General features: G+C 44.1%; 1 protein-coding gene across 2 annotated transcripts in view; it reads right to left on the bottom strand.

Moving 5' to 3' along the window:
• The window catches only part of SUCO (SUN domain containing ossification factor), a 40,530-nt gene extending 17,537 nt beyond the window's left edge, over positions 1-22,993 (bottom strand). For both annotated transcript variants that reach the window (XM_081012051.1, XM_081012052.1), the window contains exons 1-11: positions 22,833-22,993; positions 20,530-20,638; positions 19,133-19,237; positions 16,069-16,214; positions 14,581-14,721; positions 13,425-13,569; positions 11,111-11,222; positions 6,900-7,024; positions 5,341-5,408; positions 4,307-4,414; positions 3,765-3,870 (exon numbers count right to left, since the gene is read on the bottom strand). In XM_081012051.1, coding sequence (XP_080868177.1) covers positions 3,765-3,870; positions 4,307-4,414; positions 5,341-5,408; positions 6,900-7,024; positions 11,111-11,222; positions 13,425-13,569; positions 14,581-14,721; positions 16,069-16,214; positions 19,133-19,237; positions 20,530-20,638; positions 22,833-22,900 — 1,233 coding nt within the window. In that variant the 5' untranslated portion in view covers positions 22,901-22,993. The remainder of the gene's footprint in view (positions 1-3,764; positions 3,871-4,306; positions 4,415-5,340; positions 5,409-6,899; positions 7,025-11,110; positions 11,223-13,424; positions 13,570-14,580; positions 14,722-16,068; positions 16,215-19,132; positions 19,238-20,529; positions 20,639-22,832) is intronic.

The raw sequence follows: 22,993 nt of genomic DNA, 5'->3' as shown, positions 1-22,993 counted from the left end.
TCGAAAGATTTAAAGTAGATAAACAAAAAGGGTTTGCCAAGGAAACCTCGAGATTTGAATCTGACGTAATAAATTCAAAAAGTAAAACCCTCTCTAAAGCTTATCGCCTCCTCCTCGACTGGGAAGTTGCATCAGTCATGATAAAGTGGTCTCAAGACTTTGGGTATGTTATAACAATATCCCAATGAGAAAACCTGTGGAAGAATAGTTGGAAATTTACTACGTGATATGCCATAAAGGAAAACTTGTTTAAAATGCAACACCGGTGGTATTTAACTCAATGGAAATTAGCCAAAATATACTAAGGAGCCAAAAGTAATTGCTGGAGATGTGGAGACCAAACAGGCTCACTGTACCATATATGGTGGTAATGTAGCAAAATAAAGTAATATTGGGAGGAAATCCACTTTGAACTAGAAAAAATGTTAAGAATCTCATTTATTAGGAAACCAGAGGCATATCTGTTGGGCATTACTGATTCAGACATTCCTAAAAAAATTAAAGACCTTTTTTGTATGCAACAGTGGCCGTGAGAGTTCTTATAGCTACAAGGTGGAAGAGCGACATAATTCCTTCTAGACAAGAGTGGATACAAAAATTGATTGAATATGCTGAATTAGATAGTGTATCTGAAAAAATAAAAAATAAACCGAGAATTGAATTTGTATCAAAATGGGAGGCCTTCAGAACATATCTTAAACAAAATTATACCTTGTTAAAATCTGTAGCAGCTTTTGAGTGATCCCAGAAGTTTTCATTAATTGCTTATATAAACATTTATAAATTGTGAAAATATTAATATGAAAATAGTATTTTGATATGGCATTAAATTTATGTAAAAAGAATTAAGGAATAAATGGGAGGTCGGGTATAAATGATAATGAGATTTTTATTTTTATTGTAACATGAAATTGTGTAAATTTCATTTTCTTTCCTTTTCCCTCCCCTCTTAAGTTGTACCCCTTTTCGGTATTGTCCCCCCCCCCCCCCGTATGTAATAAGCATGGAAATAAGCAGGGGGGGGCGGGGAAGAATTACACAACTTTTAGAAGACATGTGAAGGCAGCCCTATACAGGGAAGCTTTTTAAGGTTTAATGTTTTACTGTGTTTTTATATATGCTGGAAGCTGCCCAAAGTGGCTGAGGCAACCCAGCCAGATGGGCGAGGTACAAATAATGAATTATTATTCTTATTATTAATAAATTTGGGCTCCAGTCCATCTTCTCACGTACAAAACCTCTGGTTGCGAACAATATTCCCACAGATGTATGTACCTGGAAAACCAGCAGCTACTTTCGCAGTATTTTATTTTTCACCTGATTTTTTAAGCCATGTTTTCCCCCCTTCCACGTTTCCATTCACCTTTCGTAACCCTCTTCGTTTTCTCTTAGGAAAAAAAAAGGAAGTTGAAGATTTTGAAAGGGCAGCGACCTGAGATGGGGCTCCCTATGCATGAGAAGCAGACGGCTGACCTTCTTCCCACGAAGCCCAACAGGTCCTGAAGCCGCTCTCTGCACCTGCGTCCAAGCGCAACTATTCTTCTTTCTCCCCCATGTAGTGCCTTTACTGAGCACAACTTCACAACTATTTGCCCTACAACATGAGGTGCCCCTTTTGGCATACAGTGGTTCCACGCAAATGACCCCCGCTTCACAGATGAGGGGCAGCAGGAGCTGAATACTGGTGACTAGGCAGAAACTGGGACTGTCAGCGGAGATTCCACAGGGGATGCTGCAAAACATCCCCTGTGATGAGGATCTGAGGGGACAGGGCAACTCCTCGGGGTCTCAAACTGCATTGGAACAGCTGGCGCTGGCACAGAGGAGACGTGCATTTATCACACACGCAGCCCATCGCAAGGAAGCATCCTGCAAACAACAATTTGCCCTAAAGTCAGACAACCGGATGGCCTACAGCAGACATGTCCAACCTGTCAATCACTATCAACCGGTCGATCGCAGGATGGATTTTGGTTGATTGCACAACCATGCCTCGTCGCCTCCGCCCTCGCTCATGGCTGCCGGGCGCTCTCAGTGCGCACTCGGCCACGGCCAGAGCGACTCCACAGGCGGCATGGCGGTCAAGGCTCCACTTAGCCAGGCTTGCTCTGGCAGGTGCTGGGGCCACCTCCTCAAGCACTCCTCTCCAACCGCTGGCTCTGCCCAATGCCCAGCCAGCTGGCCAGTCCCGGAAAGGCGTGAGGCGTCTACCTCCGCCCCATGCAAGCCACAAGCAGAGAGGCGGGGGGGGCACATGGGCTGCAGCACTGCGGAGGGAGCCGCAGGAAGGGCGGTGCGCGGAGAGACGATGATGCCCCTCCCCCCTCTCCCGGTGGTTCCCATGGAAAGAAAACACCAGGTCCCCCACCCCTCGCTCTCCCTCCTAGTTCTGCATGGACCTTTCCAGCTCCAGCCTAGCAGCATTTACTTGAAAGTAAGCCCCCCGCCCCACAGAGCTTGCTGTCCGGTAAAGGAGGAACCGGACATTTTAGGGCATGTAGGCCTCCCATGTACGCCAAGGACCCTGGGGGGAGGCTGGTGGGGGGGTAATAATGTTACTATTTTTAGCATCATAATAGTAATTTATTATTTATACCCCGCCCATCTGGCTGGGTTTCAGCAGCCAAATATAATACAGGATGAGTCCTTTAAAAGAGGCCCCGTGGATACAGAGTACACATGTTCCACGGGGCCTCTTTTAAAAGACGCACCTTGTATGTTTAAGTTGAAGAATGACAATGGGAGAACGTGGTAGATCACGGCCAGTTTTTGATACTGGATAGTAGATCACAGCCTACTTGAAGTTGGAGGTGCCGGACCTAAAGCATCTAGGAGATAATCTCTAGGGCTGTTTTTCCCCAACTTAAACTCTTGCACTTGAAACAAGCAAATGTGTTTGCCAGTTCAGTTGTAGTCAGGAGTACAAACTTGAATAAAATACTGGAGGGCCCAGGTAAGACCCACCCTGCACAATGACGCGGCCACAAACCCCATTTGAATGGCAATGCCAATCTACTTTGAAGTGACCCAGCCTCGTCAAATATTTTATCGGGGGGGGGGAGCCCCCTTAGACCCTAGGAGTTGGCTCCTATGGTTGTACTCACTTTTAAAAGGACAAACACCCGTTTTCCTTCCCCTTGAGGGGCAGCATTTAAGTTGCCCAGCAGTTCTATTTCATTCTCTATTTATTTCTACTTTTTAAAAATGGATTTGGACTGAACACAATAATGAGAGTTAGTGAAGAGCATATTCTGTCTTGAAACAAGGGCGGCCAACTTGTAGCTCATCTTTGGTAGTTAAGAGTACAACAACATCTGACGGGGCACATACAAAGTGCCCTAGCAGTATTCCTTGCTTGTTTTCACCTGCAGTTGAAGCTGCAAATGCGAAAGTGTAGAGAACAGGCAGCAGCAGGGAGCATTCTCTCTTTGCCAACAGCACCGGCCAAGAGAGCACTTAAAGGAGGTCCTCCAGCTGTAGGTATCTGTCATGACTGTCCAAACTTGCAGTTGTCTAAGATTAGGTACTGAGAAGTATTCACATACACTTGTGATTCATACAGACTTGGTTGGATCCTCCTATGGCACTGCTGGCATGGAATCACAGAACTGTAGGGTTGGACTGGACAACAAAGGCCAGGCACTTTGAGGGGTCTTTGCAATCAAGCAGTGTATACATCGCCATACACTCTGGTAGGTATGTGAAGTGGCATGACAACAATCAATGGAACAAGTGAGAAACTTGTAGTAACTGCAGAAACTTACCTTTACATATTTGGCATACATCTGTTCATCCAAAGGGAAGCTCTGGACATTTCTCTCATCTCTGGCATGGAAAGTGCCTAGCTTGACCCACTTATTTGTTGGATACCTAGAACACAACACCCACCAGAAAGATGTTACACACACAGTAACCTCTCAGAAACCAACGAATTCAGAACCTCCCTTATAATACACAAAAATCACTGTTACTGCAATGGGCATCACAAATACTCTATTGCAGGTACAAGGTTACGATGGACAACGCTTAAGCCACCTAGTGCAGATGATGAGTAAAGGATTTCAGTGGTAACCTCAGTACATTTTGGCTTTAAATGCTGGCCATTTTAAAGCTGTGGACTACCAAGACCATATTCTGATTACCAATTTGCCCACCTGCCCACCCCCCGGCTGGCATGACAGACTGACAAATCAAATAGGTGTCCCAACGACTGGTAATGATGTGCCCATCCCAAATCATGAAACTTAAGCAGCTGTTGCAGTGAAAGAAAGAAACCTTACATTCACCTTCATATCCCGAGACATACCTGTCGCTGATAGACACCAGAAAATCCTTGGGAGTAGATGAGAATAACTCATGGTTGGCAATGTCCAGCTGCTTCACTTGAATTGGTTCACACAGCTCAACGACAAACCTGGCAGGTGGGGAGAAAGTCCAGCTGAACTGAGTAGGTAGAATTCACCACGGAAACCTGCTTCAAAGGGCCCTTCATGTGCATTTCACATATAGATAGCACCAGCAATCCGTAAAAGTCCCTTCCTGCTCAGGCAAGTGCTGAGTGAGGCACAGACTTTATGCAGAGCAGGGCTGCAGATTTCCTTCCATTTCTTTGATGAATTCCTAGCACAGGTTATTAGAAGTTTACATTTGAAAACCAAGTTGGAAATGGTTAATAATTCTGTGTAAGAATTTAGTTGATCTTTAGAAAACCAAAGGTGCATTACAGAGGGCAGACTAGCCTTCCTTAAGCCAATGCTCAATGTGCTTCACAGCCCAAGCCTAGCGAGGGGTCAATTTCCAGTCAGAGGCAGTTGGAAGTTAGTCAAATTAAAACCTTTTGAACCATTCTGAAGATAGGATTTTACATGCAGAAAATCAGGTTTTATTACAGGACTGCTTCTTAAAAGTTCTTGAAAAACTTTTGTAAGAAACATTCTTAGGAATAAAAATAGGTACTTCACTGGCCAAACTCCATGTTTTCCCTACATTTTGGATTTTGTTATGATTTTGTTTGATATGAAAATATTTGGACCTTAACAAAATTATTTACTTGCATATGGAAAAAAACTAGAAAGAAAAACCATGATGCTGTGCAATTAATATATTTAAAAGTCAAAGCCATTTTATATCTTTAATAATTATTTCTTATGTATAACTTCCCTCTGATGAAACCAGTATCTTCTTTGAAAATGCTTTACAAATTGTTGAAATAACTTGATGCAATCACATTTCACACGAGGCTAGTAGCATACAATGCTTGGCTACCAAGGCCTGCCAGAAACTGTAGACAATTCAGTGGCATAACAGATATTTATTTCACTTAGCTGTATAACTACTTACCAGATTTTAGTACTGCATGGATTCAGCATGTAGAGATCCATATTCTCCATTAGTATTGCTGATGTACTCTATAAAGAAGGAAAATAACACTTCATTAAGTGTTAATAACACTTAAAAGAATCCTGGCCTCTTTTTTACTGCTGGTACTTTTAGAAATCTCAACATGCCTTTGGTTTAATTTACAGTATTATTTGTGTGTCCCTTTTCAGTTAAAACACGGACAACAACCCTGAAGACAGGTCATGTTGTCTGAAAGTATTTAACTGCAACACAGCAATTTGGAAGGGACATAGCTCAACGGCAGGAGACCACCTTTTGTGTGCAGAAGGTCCCAGATTTGAAATACAGTATCTCCAGGTAAGGCCTGGAAAGACTTGTCTGAAACCCTAGAGAGCCACAGCCAGCAAGACAGATGGGACCAAGGCCTGATTCAACAAAGAAGGCATCTTCTTATGTTCGTAACACCGTGTTACTCTGCTAATCCTGGAGAAACAAGTGTTGGCTTTCTAAAGAAGTGTTAACAGAAATACTCAGGCACATTTTGAACAAGACAATTTATGCTCCAATATGAAGACCAAGATGATCAATAAACAGTGCAGGCATTAATTTGTGGAGAGCTAAGTTTAAGAAACATCTCATCCACAGATTCACAGCTAGATCTCTAAGGCTGGGTTAAATGACATCCCATGCCCTTTTAAAATGTGTTTGGGGGTACTGGGTCGTTTTTGTTTTGATTATGTTTTTTGTGGTTTTATATTGTGATTTTGTCTTGTGAACTGCCCTGAGACCTGTGGGTATAGGGTGGTATACATTAATAATAATAATAATAATAATAATAATAATAATAATACGTTACCTAGCCTGACAAGATTCTAGAGCGCTTAAGGAGTGCTGCTTAAGTTATGTAAAAATTAGAGCTGAAACTTCAGTTCATCAATGCTATCATAAGAACTTTAGTCTCCCACTGAACTTTACTTCCCCAATACTAATTCATTGGTGGGGCCATTTGGAGTGGGACTTTTGAAGAGCCCCTTGCCATCTAGGCTGCCATAAAATGCTGGCGTCTTTTCTTTCTTTCTTGAGATGAAGTGCTATGGTACCTTAAAGTAAACAAGTTTATTCTAGCATAAATTTATGGAATAGAGTTGTTCTAGCTCATCCTTCTCCAACCTGTAGCCCTCCAGATGTTCTGGACTACAACTCCCAGCCCCCCTAAACCTTGGCCATACTGCCTGCAGCTGGCGGGAATTGTAGTCCAAAACGTCTGGAACTTCACCTTCATGGGCTGGCATGGCCACTTCTCGTTGGTGCCAACACTGCCAGTTGTCTCTTCAGCTCTTTCCCTCTCAAGGGGCCAGCTGACTGGCAGAAAGAGTTTTCCACCCAAGCCAGCAGCAGTGGGAATCCTCTCAGTGTATTCTCTGGGGAGAACTGAACCAAGAAGGCTCCAGCTTTGAAACAGTGTCACAAGAAACCAATTTATTTGTTATATTTAACTGACAAAGTCATCAATAGTATTGCCATGTCCACCAACATGGCCTTTGAGGTGGTATACTTACCTTTGCTTCTGGGTTAGCTGCCAGTATTTTGGCACCACACTCAACTGAAGCATAATTATTCCTATTTTTCTGGACCTTTTTTGTGAGATGCTGCCCTCCATTGGAGGATGGGTGCATTGACTGACCTGCATACGAAAGGAAGCATACCAACGAATTAGAAAGATCACTATGCCGTTACTTCCAAGCTTCTAAGCTAAAGTGATTTATATACAAGGCAGCATATATATACATCACAATGGGGAAATGGATTGGGAGGAGTAACCAACAGATTAATTTAATAATCTGCTGAGCTAGAAAGGTTTAAGGATGAGGAGTCCAAAGCTACTGGTCTCTTGGCTGATAAGCGCAGCCGTGCATCCCTTCTCTCCCCAAATGTAAAAGTAATCATTTTTCTTACACAAGTGGAGATGCAGAAAAAAAATCATTAAGATGTGGTAGCCCAATGCAAAAATCCTGAGAATCCATGTGGATCTGTGCTTTGTAACCACATTTTTGAGCCATTGTGGCCCCAGGCAACAGTGGGTGCGTGATTTTTTTGGTGCAGGCTGTAGCCATGGACATGCTATGTGATCTGATGGTTAATTTGGGGTGACCCAATGCAAAAATCCTGAGGATCCATGTGGATCTGTGCTTTGTAACCACGTTTTAAGTGGGGAGGGAATGAAAATCACTGAAGGGACAAGGAGCACACATGGGGGGTGTGGAGAAGGAGGCTGCTAACAATGCAGGAGAGGGGTTTAAGGGGAGGGAAGGAAAAACACTGAAGGAACAGAGTTCCCCCTCTTCATGCTGTTGAAAAGCCAGTGAGCAGGCAGACACGCTGCGCAGCTCTTGCTTTAAAGAGAGTTGAGGAGAGTGTCAGCAGCTGTTGCCGGCTTTCCAGGGAGCCAGAAGAAGAGAGGTTCCTTTCCTTCTCCCACCTCGCTGAAAAGCCAGCAAGAGCGGCTTCTCCCGCCTGCATTCGCTCCATAAGACGCACACACAGTTCCCTTTTAGGAGGAAAAAAGTGCGGTAAGTATTAGAAATCTCTTGGGACGCCAAAAATATTTTAATCACTCAAAATGTCTAGTAAGAAGGAAGAAGGAAAGAAGGAAAAGTAATTCCTGTCTATTCCACAGATTAAGGCATTTTAATCCTATACAGTTACCAGGAAGCAAGCTCCCATTAAACAGAGTGGTTCTTACTTCTGACTAAACAAAGAAGTACTCTGTAAATTTCATAAATATGGCAAATAGTATGCCTTAAGTGACTCCTTTTATATTGTTGAAGCAGTAAATAAGTTTAGGTTTGATGTGTACTCCATATATTTTTAACCCCCCCCAAAAAAAACAGGCAAAATTCTATGTTATACTTTCTCTTATAAATTTGACTAAAAAAACCAAATGCATTAACACGGGAAGCAGAATCCCTCTAAATCAAGACAGATAGGCTCACACAAATAATAAACCTACTGCCTTAGTTAAAGAACATAAATTCCTGGTCTATATATGAATCAGGACGTGACAGAATGGATAGTACAACTTCAGACAATATATGGATAAACATTTTCATTGCTTCCCTAGGTAAAAATGCTCCCACCAAGTTGGTGCTAGAAACTCAAACAGTGCTTTTTTTCTAAAAAAAAGTTTAGGGGTACAGTCATACCTTGGGCTGAAGTAGCTTCGGCTTGAGCATTTTCGGGTTGCGCTCCGCGGCGACCCGGAAGTAACGGATCGCGTTACTTCCGGCTTTTGCCGCTCGCGCATATGCTCAAAATGACGTCACGCGCATGCACAGAAGTGGCGAATCACAACCTGTGCACGCAGAGACATGGGTTGCGTTCACTTCAGGATGCGAACAGGGCTCTGGAATGGATGCCGTTTGCATCCAGAGGTACCACTGTACTCTCATTTTGACTCAAGAAAATCACCATTTTATAGTTCAAATCGGGGGGGAATAAATACAGTAAATTAACAAAAGTACAAACGTTTACAAAATGTTCAGGGGTATCTGTACCCTGCATCCCCCAGGAAAAAAGCACTGAACTCAGGTATGTAAGCTAGGTGCCAAACAACACACTGAAATCTAGGTTGTGGTCGCCACAACAGAATGTCTGTTCACCAGTGGGTTGAACTAAATGACCCTTGGGGTCCCTTCCAATGCTACAATTCTATGGTTTCATCTTACAGCAATTCACTTGTCCCAGTAGGCTAGGAGAAACACACACAGTTGAAACTGAAATGGTTACAGTGGTACCTCGGGTTACATACGCTTCAGGTTACAGACTCCGCTAACCCAGAAATATTGCTTCAGGTTAAGAACTTTGCTTCAGGTTGAGAACAGAAATTGTGCTCTGGCGGCGCAGCAGCAGCAGGAGGCCCCATTAGCTAAAGTGGTGCTTCAGGTTAAGAACAGTTTCAGGTTAAGTACGGACCTCCAGAATGAATTACATACTTAACCCGAGGTACCACTGTATTAACTATGGACTAAGACAGAGGTTTGCCAACTGTGATCGCCAACCTAGCGCCCAGAAATCTCCACATGGTCGCAGTTGGAGCCCTGCCAGTAGCAAAATGTGCATGGTTAATTTCGAACACTGCACCAAGTAGAAACTAGAAGATTAGGGAGATGAGTCAAGTGGGGTTTTAATCTCAAGCAGGTGTGCATATGAGAAAATTCACAGCAAAGTACAAAAGAGAACTAAGAATACGTGATTCGATTACATGCACTAATGCTGGAATAGGGGATTGTGTCGAAGGCAGCACGGAGAAGGTGGGCTTGGGTCAGTGATTTGGAGAGGAAGAGAGGCAGCATCCCATGAACCAAGGTGGCCGAGACGCAGCACGGGAGCATGGCTTGCACCTGGCCTGCACACCCCACCCAGTTCAGCCTGTCCCATTAGACAGCCACAGGCTGGCTCTGCAGCCCTTCCACATGGAAAGCCCCATTTTTGTAGGCCAGAATGTCCTAGTTTTATTCAACAAAGTAAATAACTAAAGGGGGTGCCCAAATTCTTATTTCTGATATCGCAATGCGGGAAAATGAAACAAGGGTCCTTAAAAAACAAATTAGGGAACACCTCTGTCATATCAAAAATAAAAACTGGGCACCCTTTGGTTTGTTCTTTTACGGTACAAAATACTTAATCAGTTGCATTTAGACAATCATTTCAGCCCTTGCTTAATGGGAGATCTATCTAACAGAAACTGCTATGACTAAAGGCTGTGTTGTAAAAACAGAGCACCCCTTATATCTCCCTTCTGTAGGGCTGGGATACTTATGATGTCTTAGTGAGCTGGTTATTATGCCAGCAGACCAAGGACACGGAAGGCAAGACCACAGTTCCAGGGGGGAACTGATCTCTGCACAGCTGATTACACTACAGCCGTATGTTTATCTAGATCAGGGGTTCTCTATCTTTCTTCCCATGGACTGAAAATTACTGGCCACCCCTCACCCCAGTCACAAAACGGTGGTGAAAAAGTTCCTTAGCTCAGTGTTCCTCAAGCTAAGTACTGGACATGGCTCAGGAAACACTGTGGCTCAGCCTCTCCATTGGAGGCAGAATTTCCTGATCCAGAGTCTCTACGTGGAAAAGACTTTTTATAAATATATTTCCCCTCGCCATGCCTCTCAAAGTATTTTACCCACCTCCTGGCATTTCTTCTCCCATTCTCCTTTCACTTGCACCTTAATCCTCCACCCACCCACAACATGCCAGTTTCCTTCCTCCCTGGTCCTTTAACATTCACTTTTTCCTCCTCTCTTCCCAGCTTCACAATCTGATTTCCTTCCTCTCAAAGCAGAGAGGCTTTCCTTTCCCTGCTGCTTCCCAGCCACCTTCACTCCGCACACAAGGAGTGGATGGAGCTGGCACTGGTCCAGCCCAAAGGCTACAGCTGGGCTAGCAGGAAGAGGAGGCAGGGGAAGAGGCCCTGCAGCGCAGGCTGGGACACTGCAGCCCCTGGCCCCCAAGTGGTCTTGGACCCCTGGTTAGAGAAAGACAAGCGCTGCATCGCAAAAGGACATTTGTTAACAAAACTCGTGAACAAAACAAAAAATACAGTTATACATAAAACCAGAGTCTCTCCCCCTTTAGGAAGGGTTTTGAAAGTTTCTTTTTAAATAAAAAAAGGGTCAGTACTAAATACTTGATTTTTAAGGGATAAGTCTGTTCAAAGTTTTCAAGAACAACCCAACAACCCCCCCCCCCAAAAAAACCCTGAACTCACTCTTTTCTTTTTCCACTTCCATAACCTGCTTTTTCCATTCATCAAAAGTGGGAATATCTCCTGGATCCTTTGGGCTTATCACAGAAGTTGGGTCAATTTCTCCTACTTTTCTCTGCAAGGTTTTCAGATATTAACAAAAAACAACAAGACAGGCAATAAGGCAAGCAATCAAAACAGTGTAAGGCTTCAAGAACCAAACATTAAAAGGCAAGTTATGCCCAGCAGGCTGCATGGTAAGCTGACCATTCTATTGCATAGCAGTGCTTTTACAATTTTTCTTATTGTTATTTTGCAAAACATAGTGTCAGGGAACTGACATCGGAGCTAGAGGCGGAGGGAAGGCTCTCAAATGATGCTGGAGAAGGGCCCAGCAGGGAGAGAGGCAGCTCCGCAGATGGGGAAGCAAATCAGCGCAACACCAGGGATAAAGAGGGGCTGATGGGGGAATCGGCGAGAGGGCTCCAGGACTCTTCACCGGACACCAGCGGGGAGAGCACTGGTCCCCCGCTACCCACGCCCACCCTGCGCAGAAGACTTCCGCACAGAGAGAGTAGGAGGAGACTGGGTGTCAAACAACTTTTATGTTGGAAAAGATTTAAGAAACGCCCACTGACAGATTCTGCTAGCGACTGAGGCAGCCATGAAGTGAAGGGCTGCTCAGACTGAAAGGTTTAGCAAGGCAACAAAGCCTGGAGAGGCGGCAACTTACGCACGAGCAACCCATACACATTACACACAGCTTGCATTTGGGGGGAATGTGATGTGGAAAATGTGCTGGTTAGAGAAAGGAATGAAATGTGTGTCCTACTATACTTACTATACCTTAAGGTACTCAGTAGTACTCAGACTATCATGAAGGCAATAACCCAATCACTTACAAGGTTGTAGATACCAAAACAGAGAATCTAGTATAGCCTTCCCCAGCCCGTTGCCTTCTAGATGTTCTGGATTGCAAATCCTATCAGAACCAGCTGAGATGGTCAGAGCTTATGGGAGCTGTAATCTAAAACATTTAGAAAGCACCAGTTTGCTGAAAGCTACTACATATTTACAGTAAGAAAGGAGTGGAGTTTTATTCTTTTCGCAATGCCATTGACTTTTCTGCTTTTTCTGTTTTTCCTTTAAAATCATAAAAAGGATAAGCCATGAACTCTCAATGTTTCAGAGTGAATTTCTGTAATGCCTGCATTGTTCATCTTCAACTGAGAAGAAATATGTTGATTTAACAATGGTTTTCTATGTTCACTCAAGTTCCAAAATGCTGGGAAACTACAGTTGTTAAGGACCAACCTTTTACAAACGTTTTATTTAGGTCGTTTTTTAAAAAATGGTATGGTATCCTATCTTGTGGTTAGTTTCAGTTTTGCCACCACTTTGCAGCTAGATGACTGTCCAAGGCAAAGCAGCAGAGCCAAGTTCCAGATGGGTCTGTTGACCGGAACAGTCACACAAGAACCTGTCCATGCAACTGTGGCTCTTCCTGTAAACAACCAAATCTGGAAGGAGTCTGCCCTCCAGTTCCAAGGTAGGGATGAAGATGGAACGAACCAGCTGATTCCAACAAGCATTTCAAGTTTAGTGTCTGGGGTGGCGCATTTTATCTGCTGGTCTCCGCACTGTTTTTGCTGTAGTTACTGTATTTTGAATGTGCTTTCACATGAAAGCAGGAGAGTAATGTTAAAATAAAATCAACAGTAAGGTCAAGGGACCCCTGACCATTAGGTCCAGTCGTGACCGACTCTGGGGTTGCAGTGCTCACTTCGCTTTATTGGCCAAGGGAGCCGGCGTACAGCTTCCAGGTCATGTGGCCAGCATGACTAGGCCGCTTCTGGCGAACCAGAGCAGCGCACGGAAACGCCGTTTACCTTCCCGCCGAAGCGCTGCCTATTTATCTACTTGCACTTTGACGTGCTTTCAAACTGCTATGTTGGCAGGAGCAGGGACTGAGCAACGGGAGCTCACCCCGTCGAAGGGATTCGAACCGCTGACCTTCTGATCGGCAAGTCCTAGGCTCTGTGGTTTAACCCACAGCGCCACCTGTGTCCCATAAAATCAATAGTAGTGCTTGGCATTTTCCACATTTGAAATATCAGCATCATATGCTAGTAGTCGAAAGTAAGCTGTAACAGAAGCAGCACGTTAAGTACCTGCCCATTTAAAGTAAGCACTGAGAACCAATACTGTAGAAAGTATAAAGCTGAGAAATGTCAAACCACAAAGGGAGCAAAATGTTCTTTGATATTTAGTGTGAGAGATAAACGTTTACTTGAACCATTTGTATCCCTACAGGGTGTTTGGGGTTATTATCACCTACCTCCCCTCTTATGTTACCCGAAGCATTCAGTGCAGATTTTGGAGTGGTCTTTTGCTCAGTTGCAGGAACTTTGGGTTCGAATTCTGATTTAGTTATCTTTCCCTTTCCATGTGAAGATATATTTTCTATATGTTGACCTACAAGGCTGAAAATACAGCAACATCAGAAACACCTAACTCAAAATATTTTTACATACCAATACATAGAATATAGACAGCACAGAATTCTCACAGAGAACCAGTCAGTTGCTATTGAACTTGATAAAATAAGTGTTTTAGTGAAGAGCAGCAATATTCCAAGTATGGTCTCAACTGTGAAAAAAGTCTGTCCTGCAACACGGACAGGCAATGCAAGCCAGAGGAAACCTGCTTAGCCAAGGATGCTGGTAAAAACTTTTGCTTCTTTTTCAGCTTCTTCTGTAAAGTGACATGTGGTCAGAAGTATTTCAAGTACAGTAATACTGCCCCTCATTAACCTTATTGAAGGGGCAGAAAAAGAAAATCAAACCTGCAAGGTCAGGCAATAAAAAGCTGTTCTGAGTTACTGACTTTGATTATCTAGAAATACATTGTTAGTCAAGGATAGTGTTAGATTATTTACTTGAGCATATACTGGGGGGGGGGGTTGGGCTTTAAGGACTAGGTTTGTTTTTATTTTTTATCTATTACTATCTGTTAGTCACAGGGCTGGATTTATGTTTGATGAGGCCCTAAGCTACTGAAGGGCCCTTTATATGTCCAGCTGTCCTTTGTCAACAACAAATGGTTGCTGGTTTTTTGTGTTGAATATATGCTATATGGTAATTTACGGACCTAATAGGTATCTACAGCCATTTGCACATAACAAAATATGTATTTTATCAAAGTAATTATTGAACTGAAATACAATTAAGAAGTATATAAATAGTGAGATAATTACTATTACATCCAGGGGTTTTTTCCCCTTTAAATTTTTTGGGGGCCCCCAAGAGAGTGGGGCCCTAAGCTAGAGCTTGCTTAGCTTACACGTAAATCCGCCACTGGTTGGTCACCTTGCATCTCTTTGAATAGACATGAAAATTAAAAGAAGAAGAAGAAGAAGAAGAAGAAGAAGAAGAAGAAGAAGAAGAATGAAAATCAATGGAACAGCCTATGGCAGCAGTTATTTTAATACTCACCCCTCTGGAGAAGTATCAAGAGACGAAGAGTCACCCTGAGGCTGGCCCTCAAGTGCCCCCCCCAGGTCACAGTCAGGCTCTGACTGCTCTGCTTCAGCAGAGCTAGCTACAGGGATATCAGCACTGGAGTTTTCTATTGCACTGAAGGAAAAGAAAACAAACATGCTTTTTACCTCTATGAAATAACTAATATTTTTGCTGGAATTTCTAATACCATGGCACATCAAAGCACCCTTGTATTAAAGCAGTTGCCTGGTAACCACAGAAGACAAAGAACTGCATATAGCCCAATATATGAAACGAGGCAGTGAGGGAACATCTTTTATACGTTTTTACATTTTTGCATATATTTGTATATACTGCCTTGAGTCCCAGTCTGCGAGAAAGGAGGGATAATAATATTAATAAATAATGCATCCAACCCTCAATTAGTCTGTTGAGAGGGAGAGTACTCTTCTACTCAAATGACTTATTCTATTATTTCTTGCAGAAAGTGTGCAATTGTAGGGAATTTGTTTAGGGAAGCTTTTAATGTTTAATAGGTTATTGTATTTTAGTGTTCTGTTGGAAGCTGCCCAGAGTGGGTGGGGCATAAATAAATTATTATTATTATTATTATTATTATTATTATTATTATTATTTCACTGGCATTATTAGAAATGTCAATAGTGAATCTTTAGCTATGGAGCAATACTACCCCTGTCAATATAATTCAACTTAAAACAAATGCAGTTTCCTAACTCTAATGTGGTATCAGTTGCTGCCATGAATGAATCAAGTCAGAGAGTCAACAGTTGATAACCTCGTGTAGTTTTCTTAAAGTGCATATATATAATACATAATGCAGTGTGTTGGCTACCTATGTCAGGCTTCGAGGAATAGGATCCCTCCCCTGGTGGCAGTAAATAAGCAGATCAAATGAAAGGAGCATTCTTACCATTTGTTTCTTTAATAATCACAGCGAGAGACAAAGGAATGCATATCTCTCTAGGAATGGCATTGCTCCCAGTAAAGGTTCACCCCCTCCGTACCCATTAATCTACATCACTCCTACGTCGGGTAATCTGAGCTTGTTGCCACTGTGCTTTCTGTTCTATCACTCTCAAAGCCCGTCTAGTCTTAGGCAAAGGGGGGTCAGGAATGCTTTCTAATGACAGTGACTCTGCCAGCTGTCTCTCTCCTGGTATTTCCTCTTCCTCCTCACCCAGTATTTCCCAGCTTTCCCCCTCAGCACTATGACCCTCTGCAAACCACTGTTCTAAATCAATGGGAAGGTTCGGGGGGGGGGGGCTGCCACCATTTCTCAATCCAGTCCCTGACAATATCTTACAGGTTCACACTTCTTTCAGTTTCTGTTTAGAACAGATGAAAGGTTAATTTTTTTAATAGAAAAATTATAAACTGCTTGATCAGAAAGTATCTCCAGCAGGCGAAATGCCTCTTGATGTAATACTATGCAGAAATGGCCAAAAAAATGGAATAGCTTACTTGGGCTGAGAGACTGGTGAGATCTCCGAGGTAGATATGCTGAAAGTACTATCAGGGATATCAGCTACACTAAAAGAACCTTCATTGGAATCCACTGAAGACTGTGCCTCAACTTCAGGTGTCCTCAGTTCCTCCATCTCCATGTTCTGTTCAAAAATGTCAATATACACTTTAGAATCAGTTCCAACATCTGCCCAATTTGCAGAATTTATTTTAACTACTCAAAGCACAAAAAAGAATAGTGAAGCCTACAAGGCTGCTATTTCACAGGGTAAGCCAACCACAAGCAAGCTGGGACAAGTAAAAACTAACCTTTGAGCCTTAATACAATTCACCATGATAGTCAAGTGGTTCATCTTACTCAAACTACATATGAAATGCTGCTATCAGGATCTATTTGTTGGGACGGGTGCAGCACTCAACTGCATTAGCCTAGCAAATACTTAAGGTTCCTTGTGGAAAATTCAAGTGCTTCTTATTCTCATAGTGCCAGTAGACTTGGCAGCGCAGTCCACAAGGAAACTATTGTGCAAAGGAAGTGAGCATTCATAAAATCTTTACATCCCATCTAGAAATCTGCATTTTCCCTAACTACTTTTACACTTGGACTGCAAGCAGATTAAAGACATTTGAAGCCATCAATTTACATGCGACAGAAAAATGCGACATTGCCAGTAAGGGTTGGTTTTTTAATAGCATCAGTATCGCTTGCCTGTGACCATAGGTCTTTCAACTGTCATTGCTCACAGGTTCTGAAACCTGCATAGAGCAATGTTCAGAATCTTCTAGAGGTGGGTGAGAAAATGCTTTTTGGCAAGAGGATTACCCCCAGTCCTCCAGGAGGGGTGTGGCCCCTGCCTATTCACTCGGTTGCTAATAAGACTGCTGCAGCACATAAGAAGAAAGCTAGAGAAAGAGAAAAGCAGCTCAGAGGATACAAGGACTGTGGGGAAGGAGGACCACTGAAGCTACAGGAGAGCAACCTACCTTTCTTCTCCAAGGTCCCTGTGCAGGAACATGTAAGGGAGAAGAGCAAGTTCTCCTACTGAGAGCCAGGGCAAGTGGCTTAGGGAACCAGAGAGCTCAGGCAGTCCAAAGGAGGCACCTGTTCACACCCAAACATCCTGTGCCGGGTGCTAAACAAAGGCAGCCCTGCAGCTCAGCAACCGTACTGCACTTAGTACTCTCAACAAGAATAAAAATCATGTTATAATTTATACCCCACCCATCTGGCTGGGTTCCCCAGTCACTCCTTGAGAAAAGCCTCTATACAACGACTGCCCTAAACAGGATTAGCAGCCAAACCAGCTCTACCTAGTTCAATGGTGGAAAAGACCCACTGCACAAATGTTGCTGATGCTGACTTTCCTTTGAGGGCTCTCACAGCAGAGAGATGCCAGGGTTGGAGCTGAGCAGCCAGAGACCACAATGGCCAGTTGGTCAAAGGGCTTTGCTGGTATTTATTGTTTAATTCCTTTTTAAACCTCTGTGAGGGCACTCATTTGATATACCCATTTTATGAAGTAAATAACGGGGTGAAAACAGTATACAGTGGTACCTCAGGTTAAATACTTAATTCATTCCAGAGGTCCATACTTAACCTGAAACACCAGTTTAGCTAATGGGGGCCTCCTGCTGCTGCCACACCGCCGGAGCCCGATTTCTGTTCTTATCCTGAAGCAAAGTTCCTAACCTGAAGCACTATTTCTGGGTTAGCGGAGTCTGTAACCTGAAGCGTATGTAACCTGAAGCGTATGTAACCTGTATGTAACCACTGTAGCTTCCACAGAGGTGGTGCCCGAAAGGAAGATAAAAGGCTAAATAAATCCTTCAAACCCTTCAACCGATAGGAGCAAAACAACACAACCTTTAAACTGTATGATGATATCAGCCTCCTTCCCTCCTCCCACAGTGGCAGCTCCTTCACACCCGATACTCAGACAGGCTCTCTGAGGTGCAGATTTACTCCAGAATAAAAACCTTTCACACACACCCCATGGCTCCCTCTCTCCTTTGCTCTTTCTCAGTCTCCTCCCTCTTGTAGAGAAGCACAAACACAGCTGAGCCACAGAGACACACACACCCCAGTCTCTTCAGCACCCCAACCCCACAACATTCCCTCCAGCCTCTCTCCCCTCATCCCTGGTGGTGGAAAGGACCCTCTGTGTTGATCTTCCCCTCCCCCCATGCAATGGGGGGAGGGAAGGGGAGAGGGGAGAGAGAGTGGGAGGGAGGGAGAAGTCAAAAAATGTAAAGGACCCCTGGACGGTTAAGTCCAGTCAAAGGTGACTATGGAGCTGAGGTGCTCATCTCACTTTTTAGGCCAAAGGAGTCGGCATTTGACCACAGACAGCTTTTCCAGGTCATGTGGCCAGCATTACTAAACAGCTTCTGCCACAAGTGAACACTGTGACGAGTGCCAGAGTGCACAAAAACGCCGTTTACCTTCCTGCCACAGCGGGACTTATTTATCTACTTGCACTGGTATGCTTCCAAATTGCTAGGTTGGCAGGAGCTGGGACAGAGCAACAGGAGCTCACCCCATCATGTGGATTCAAGTCACCGACCTTCCGATCAGCAAGCCCAAGGGGCTCAGTGGTTTAGACCACACATGAGGCACTTTTCCAATAGCTACCTAGGGGAAAGTTCCCCCAAAATCCCGTCCTCCCTCCCTCCCTCGCTCTATCTCACAGCAGCAGATGAAGGAGAGACGGAAGCCCAGCTAAAGCAAACCAGGTAGGGCAGGCGCAGCCACATGGAGGAGGGGAAGCATCTAGAGTCATGCAGGGAGGCATTCAACTCCTGTGACTGCAGTGCCTACCAGCTGACCCACACAGCAGAGCAAGCAGTGGCAGATCACTCAGGCAGCAGGCAGAAAATTTTATCTCAAGTTTTATCAGACACAGCACAGCGCGACAAGACTTCTGAAACTGCTTGCCAACGGACCATTCCCTATAGCGGAACATGTCTAACGCCAAGGGAGTTTCAAGCGCTGCTATGACCGCTCCAAAGCTCAGAGGCATGGATCATGGCTGAAAGAATAGGCATATCCCCAAAGACTTGCCTCTTTTTGCTTTGTGCAGTCAACTAAACATTCTTCAGGATGGGTGTTTATACTGGAGTCAATGTGTTCCAAAGACATTGTTCCAATGGATCCATGGGTCTCCTCCTAGTGGAAAGATACAGAAATATATTTAGATAGATGCAGCTGCCAAGCTTTGCTGGGAAACTTGCTGGCTCTGAGGAGGTACTTTTAATCCTAAAATACATTTTTTAGTCTAATCTTTCACCATTTTGCATGGACCAAAATGTGATCTAGAGAGTGTCTTCAATTGTTTAAGACCTTACAATGACTGACATTTAGCAAACACAAAGAGACCTCTGGCATCTTAAAAAACAAAAACATTATGGCCAAAGTTGATGCAGACTGATGCCATAGGCCAGGGGTCAGCAACCTTTTTCAGCAGGGGGCCGGTCCAGTGTTCCTCAGACCTTGTGGGGGGTCGGACTATATTTTGGAATAAAATATGAACGAGTTCCTATGCCCCACAAATAACCCAGAGATGCATTTTAAATAAAAACACATATTCCACTCATGTAAAAACACTAGGCAGGCCCCACAAATAACCCAGAGATGCACATTCTACTCATGTGAAAATACGCTGATTCCCGGACCATCCGCGGGCCAGATTTAGAAGGCAATTGGGCCGGATCTGTCCCCCAGGCCTTAGTTTGCCTACCCATGCAATAGGCATGTACAATTCCATCAGGGAATTGTAGTCCAGCAACAGCTGGAGACCCAAGTTTGAGAAACACTGTCATAGGGTGACATCTAATGGAGTTAGCTGGCCTACAGGGTCATTCCTGCTGCATGAGGAGGATGACATTGGATAGCGTACATAATATATGTAATTAAAATAATTATTCTTCAAGGGGCCACAAGGCCTGTTGCAACAAAAACAATCAAGGCCACCCTTGTGTAAATCTTTAACAATGGCTGCACTGTTTACACCGGGCTGCATCCAAAGCAGCACCTGCAGAAGAATTCCCAACTACCCACTGTGGTGACATCAAATCCATTCTGAGAGATGCTCCAAAGGCCTAGCCTGGGGGATTGTCTGATTTTATCTTCTCAGATACACATGGCAAAGATCCTGCTGTCACCACCAGAAGAGGCTTTTGGGAGGGCCATTTCACAGAAGCTGCTTTGGATGTAACTCAAGAGATGGCAAAGGAACCTTAAGACACAGATAAGCTTGTTTTAGAAAATCATTAGGTTTCAATAATTTAGGTTCCATGATGTATAGAAAAAGAAAGCCATTCTGAGTTGTTGTTTCAAATTTAAACATTTCCTCTCAATTTAAAGCAGCCTTTAAATAATCCTGCAAGGACGACATTTTTCATGTCATATTCTACATGCAAGTCCCCAATAAAGCTGTTCAGTTTCTTCCAGGCAGTTACCTTTTCCTGGATGTTCTTGTCCATGTTTGCCAAGGGACAGTTCTCATTTGGTAAATGCAAAGAGCCAGAGGAAGGACTCTCTTTACAAAAGACATGCCAGCTGGGTAATCTGTTAAAAGAACAAAACCACACTTACACAGACAGATACAGTTACATCATAGCTGATGCCATGAGAGGGCGAGGCAAGGATGATGAAATATGCCCTGACCCGCAAAAAAAAAAAAGTTACCTACTCAACTCCTGTTTTGCCCCAAAAGGGCATTGGATGCACCCTCACAAATACAGCCTGAAAAGTGAGGGGTCAGAGTATGAGTATTCCTGGAGAATGGCCTGCATGCGAGGATGAGACAAGCAAACGTTGTACTAATCTTCAAAATGGTGAAAGAGGAAGACCCAAAAAACCTAAATACTGGATAGTCTAACTCTGACATAAGGGAATAAACTAGAACATATTATAAACGAGTCAATCTGCAAATATCTTTATAATATAGTGATTTGTAGGAGTTAGCATGGATTTGTGAAGAATAAATCCTGCCAGACTCCAAGCTTAAAGAATTGCTGCCAGAATACATGCTTAAATCAAGTTTGAAGGGACGCCGAGGGTCATCTAGTCCAACCCCCTGCAATGCAGGAATCTCAACTAAAGCATCTATGACATATGGCTACCCAACCTCTGCTTAAAAACCTCCAATGTAAGTTTTCACTTCCCAAGGGAGACTGTTCCACTGTCGAAGAAGCTCTTACTGTCAGAAAGTTCTTCCTAATATTTAGTCACAAACTCCTTTATTGTAACTTGAATCCATGGGTATTAAGTCTCACCCTCCAGGCGAAAACATTCCTCTTCAACAAGGCCCTTTTAAATGTTTGTGGGCGGAGGGGATTATTGGTTTATGGGCTTTTTGTTGTTCTTTTTATTATGTATTTTGTGTTTTTATCTTGTATTTTTATGTTGTGAACTGCCCTGAGATCCATGGATGAAGGGTGGTATACAAATGTAATTAATTAATCAGTTATTCATAAATAATGAAAGGATTAAGCCCCCAAATATCTGCTGAATAAGCTGCTTATGTGAGCAAATTATCTGGAAGCAAAGGGGGATTCAGATTGGCGCAAGTCATAATGCATCATACGAATACATACTTGTATCCAGCCTTGCCAATAAAATAAATATACACCAGCCTACAAACATACTGTTAGTGCATATGGTTGTATGTACCGTATTTTTCGCTCTATAACACGCACCAGACCACAAGACGCACCTAGTTTTTGGAGGAGGAAAACAAGAAAAAAAATATTCTGAACCTCAGAAGCCAGAACAGCAAGAGGGATCGCTGTGCAGTGAAAGCAGCAATCCCTCTTGCTGTTCTGGCTTCTGGGATAGCTGCGCAGCCTTCATTTGCTCCATAAGACGCACACACATTTCCCCTTACTTTTTAGGAGGGAAAAAGTGAGTCTTATAGAGCAAAAAATACGGTACCTAAGTGTCACAGAACAGCTTTTGTAGCATATCTGGCTTGCTACTCTCCTCCTGAAGATGGAGATCTGTGACTTCATGTTGAAGCTCCACTTATTTCCATCAGAAATTGCCAGTGTTGTGCTTTAGCTACATCTTTGCTCTGCTTTCAAAGCACTCTTACATGCCCGTGGGAGAAAACACATTGATAACAAAGAATAGCACGTTATTGTTCAACTGGTTTTGTAAATTTATCAAACACAAGGCCCATTTCCCCCTCTGACTTTTCTTGTTTAGAATGGTAGTTTAACTAGTTAAAATCTATTGCAGGAATGTAGTCCCTCGACAGAAAGCACAATCCTACATGCTAGTTGTTCACTACATTGCCAAACACAGATTAACAGCCAAAAAGGAAAAAAGCCCCCAAGATGTACCGCAGGGAAGCCTACCAGGCTGAAGAACTGTGGAGCAGAAGCTCAAGGGAGTGCAGGGGCACAACATCACTGCTCGGGAGCACCAAGAATCCCGGTCTGCCCTTGCAAATAACTGTCTGCCTGACCCACCGGGCTGAGCTCGCCACAGCCGCTCCCCCCGCCAGGAACCCGGGGCAACCGCCAGAACTCTTTCCCCGACTCCCCTCCGGCTCTCCCAGGAGCGAACCACGAGCGGGAGCGGAGCAGGATGAGTCCCGCCGCCTCGCTTTCCTCCCCAAGCGGAATGCCCCGCCTCCCGGGCCGCTCCAGGCTTCTCCAGCGCCTGATCTCCCCTCACAGCCCGCGGGGGCGGCGGAGGCGAGGGGCTGCCCGGAAGCGGCCCGGGCGGGGGGCGGGATCCTGCCTCGGAGACTCACCCGGCCAGGCAGCCCAGGAGGAAGCAGGAGGAAGCCAGGAGCAGCCGCCGGCGGGGAGGCTCCTTCATGGTCTCCGCCGTCTGCCTCGTGGGGCCCGCGGGCGGCGGCGCATCCTCCCGAGGGCCGGGGCGGCGGAGAAGGGCGGGCGAGGGGTCCGGCAG

The sequence above is a fragment of the Podarcis pityusensis genome, assembly GCF_964106645.2.
Source record: "Podarcis pityusensis genome assembly, chromosome: 6".
NCBI classification, from domain to species: domain Eukaryota; kingdom Metazoa; phylum Chordata; class Lepidosauria; order Squamata; family Lacertidae; genus Podarcis; species Podarcis pityusensis.
The sequence above is the reverse complement of the archived record's forward strand: the minus strand, read 5'-3'. Positions and strand labels throughout refer to the sequence as shown.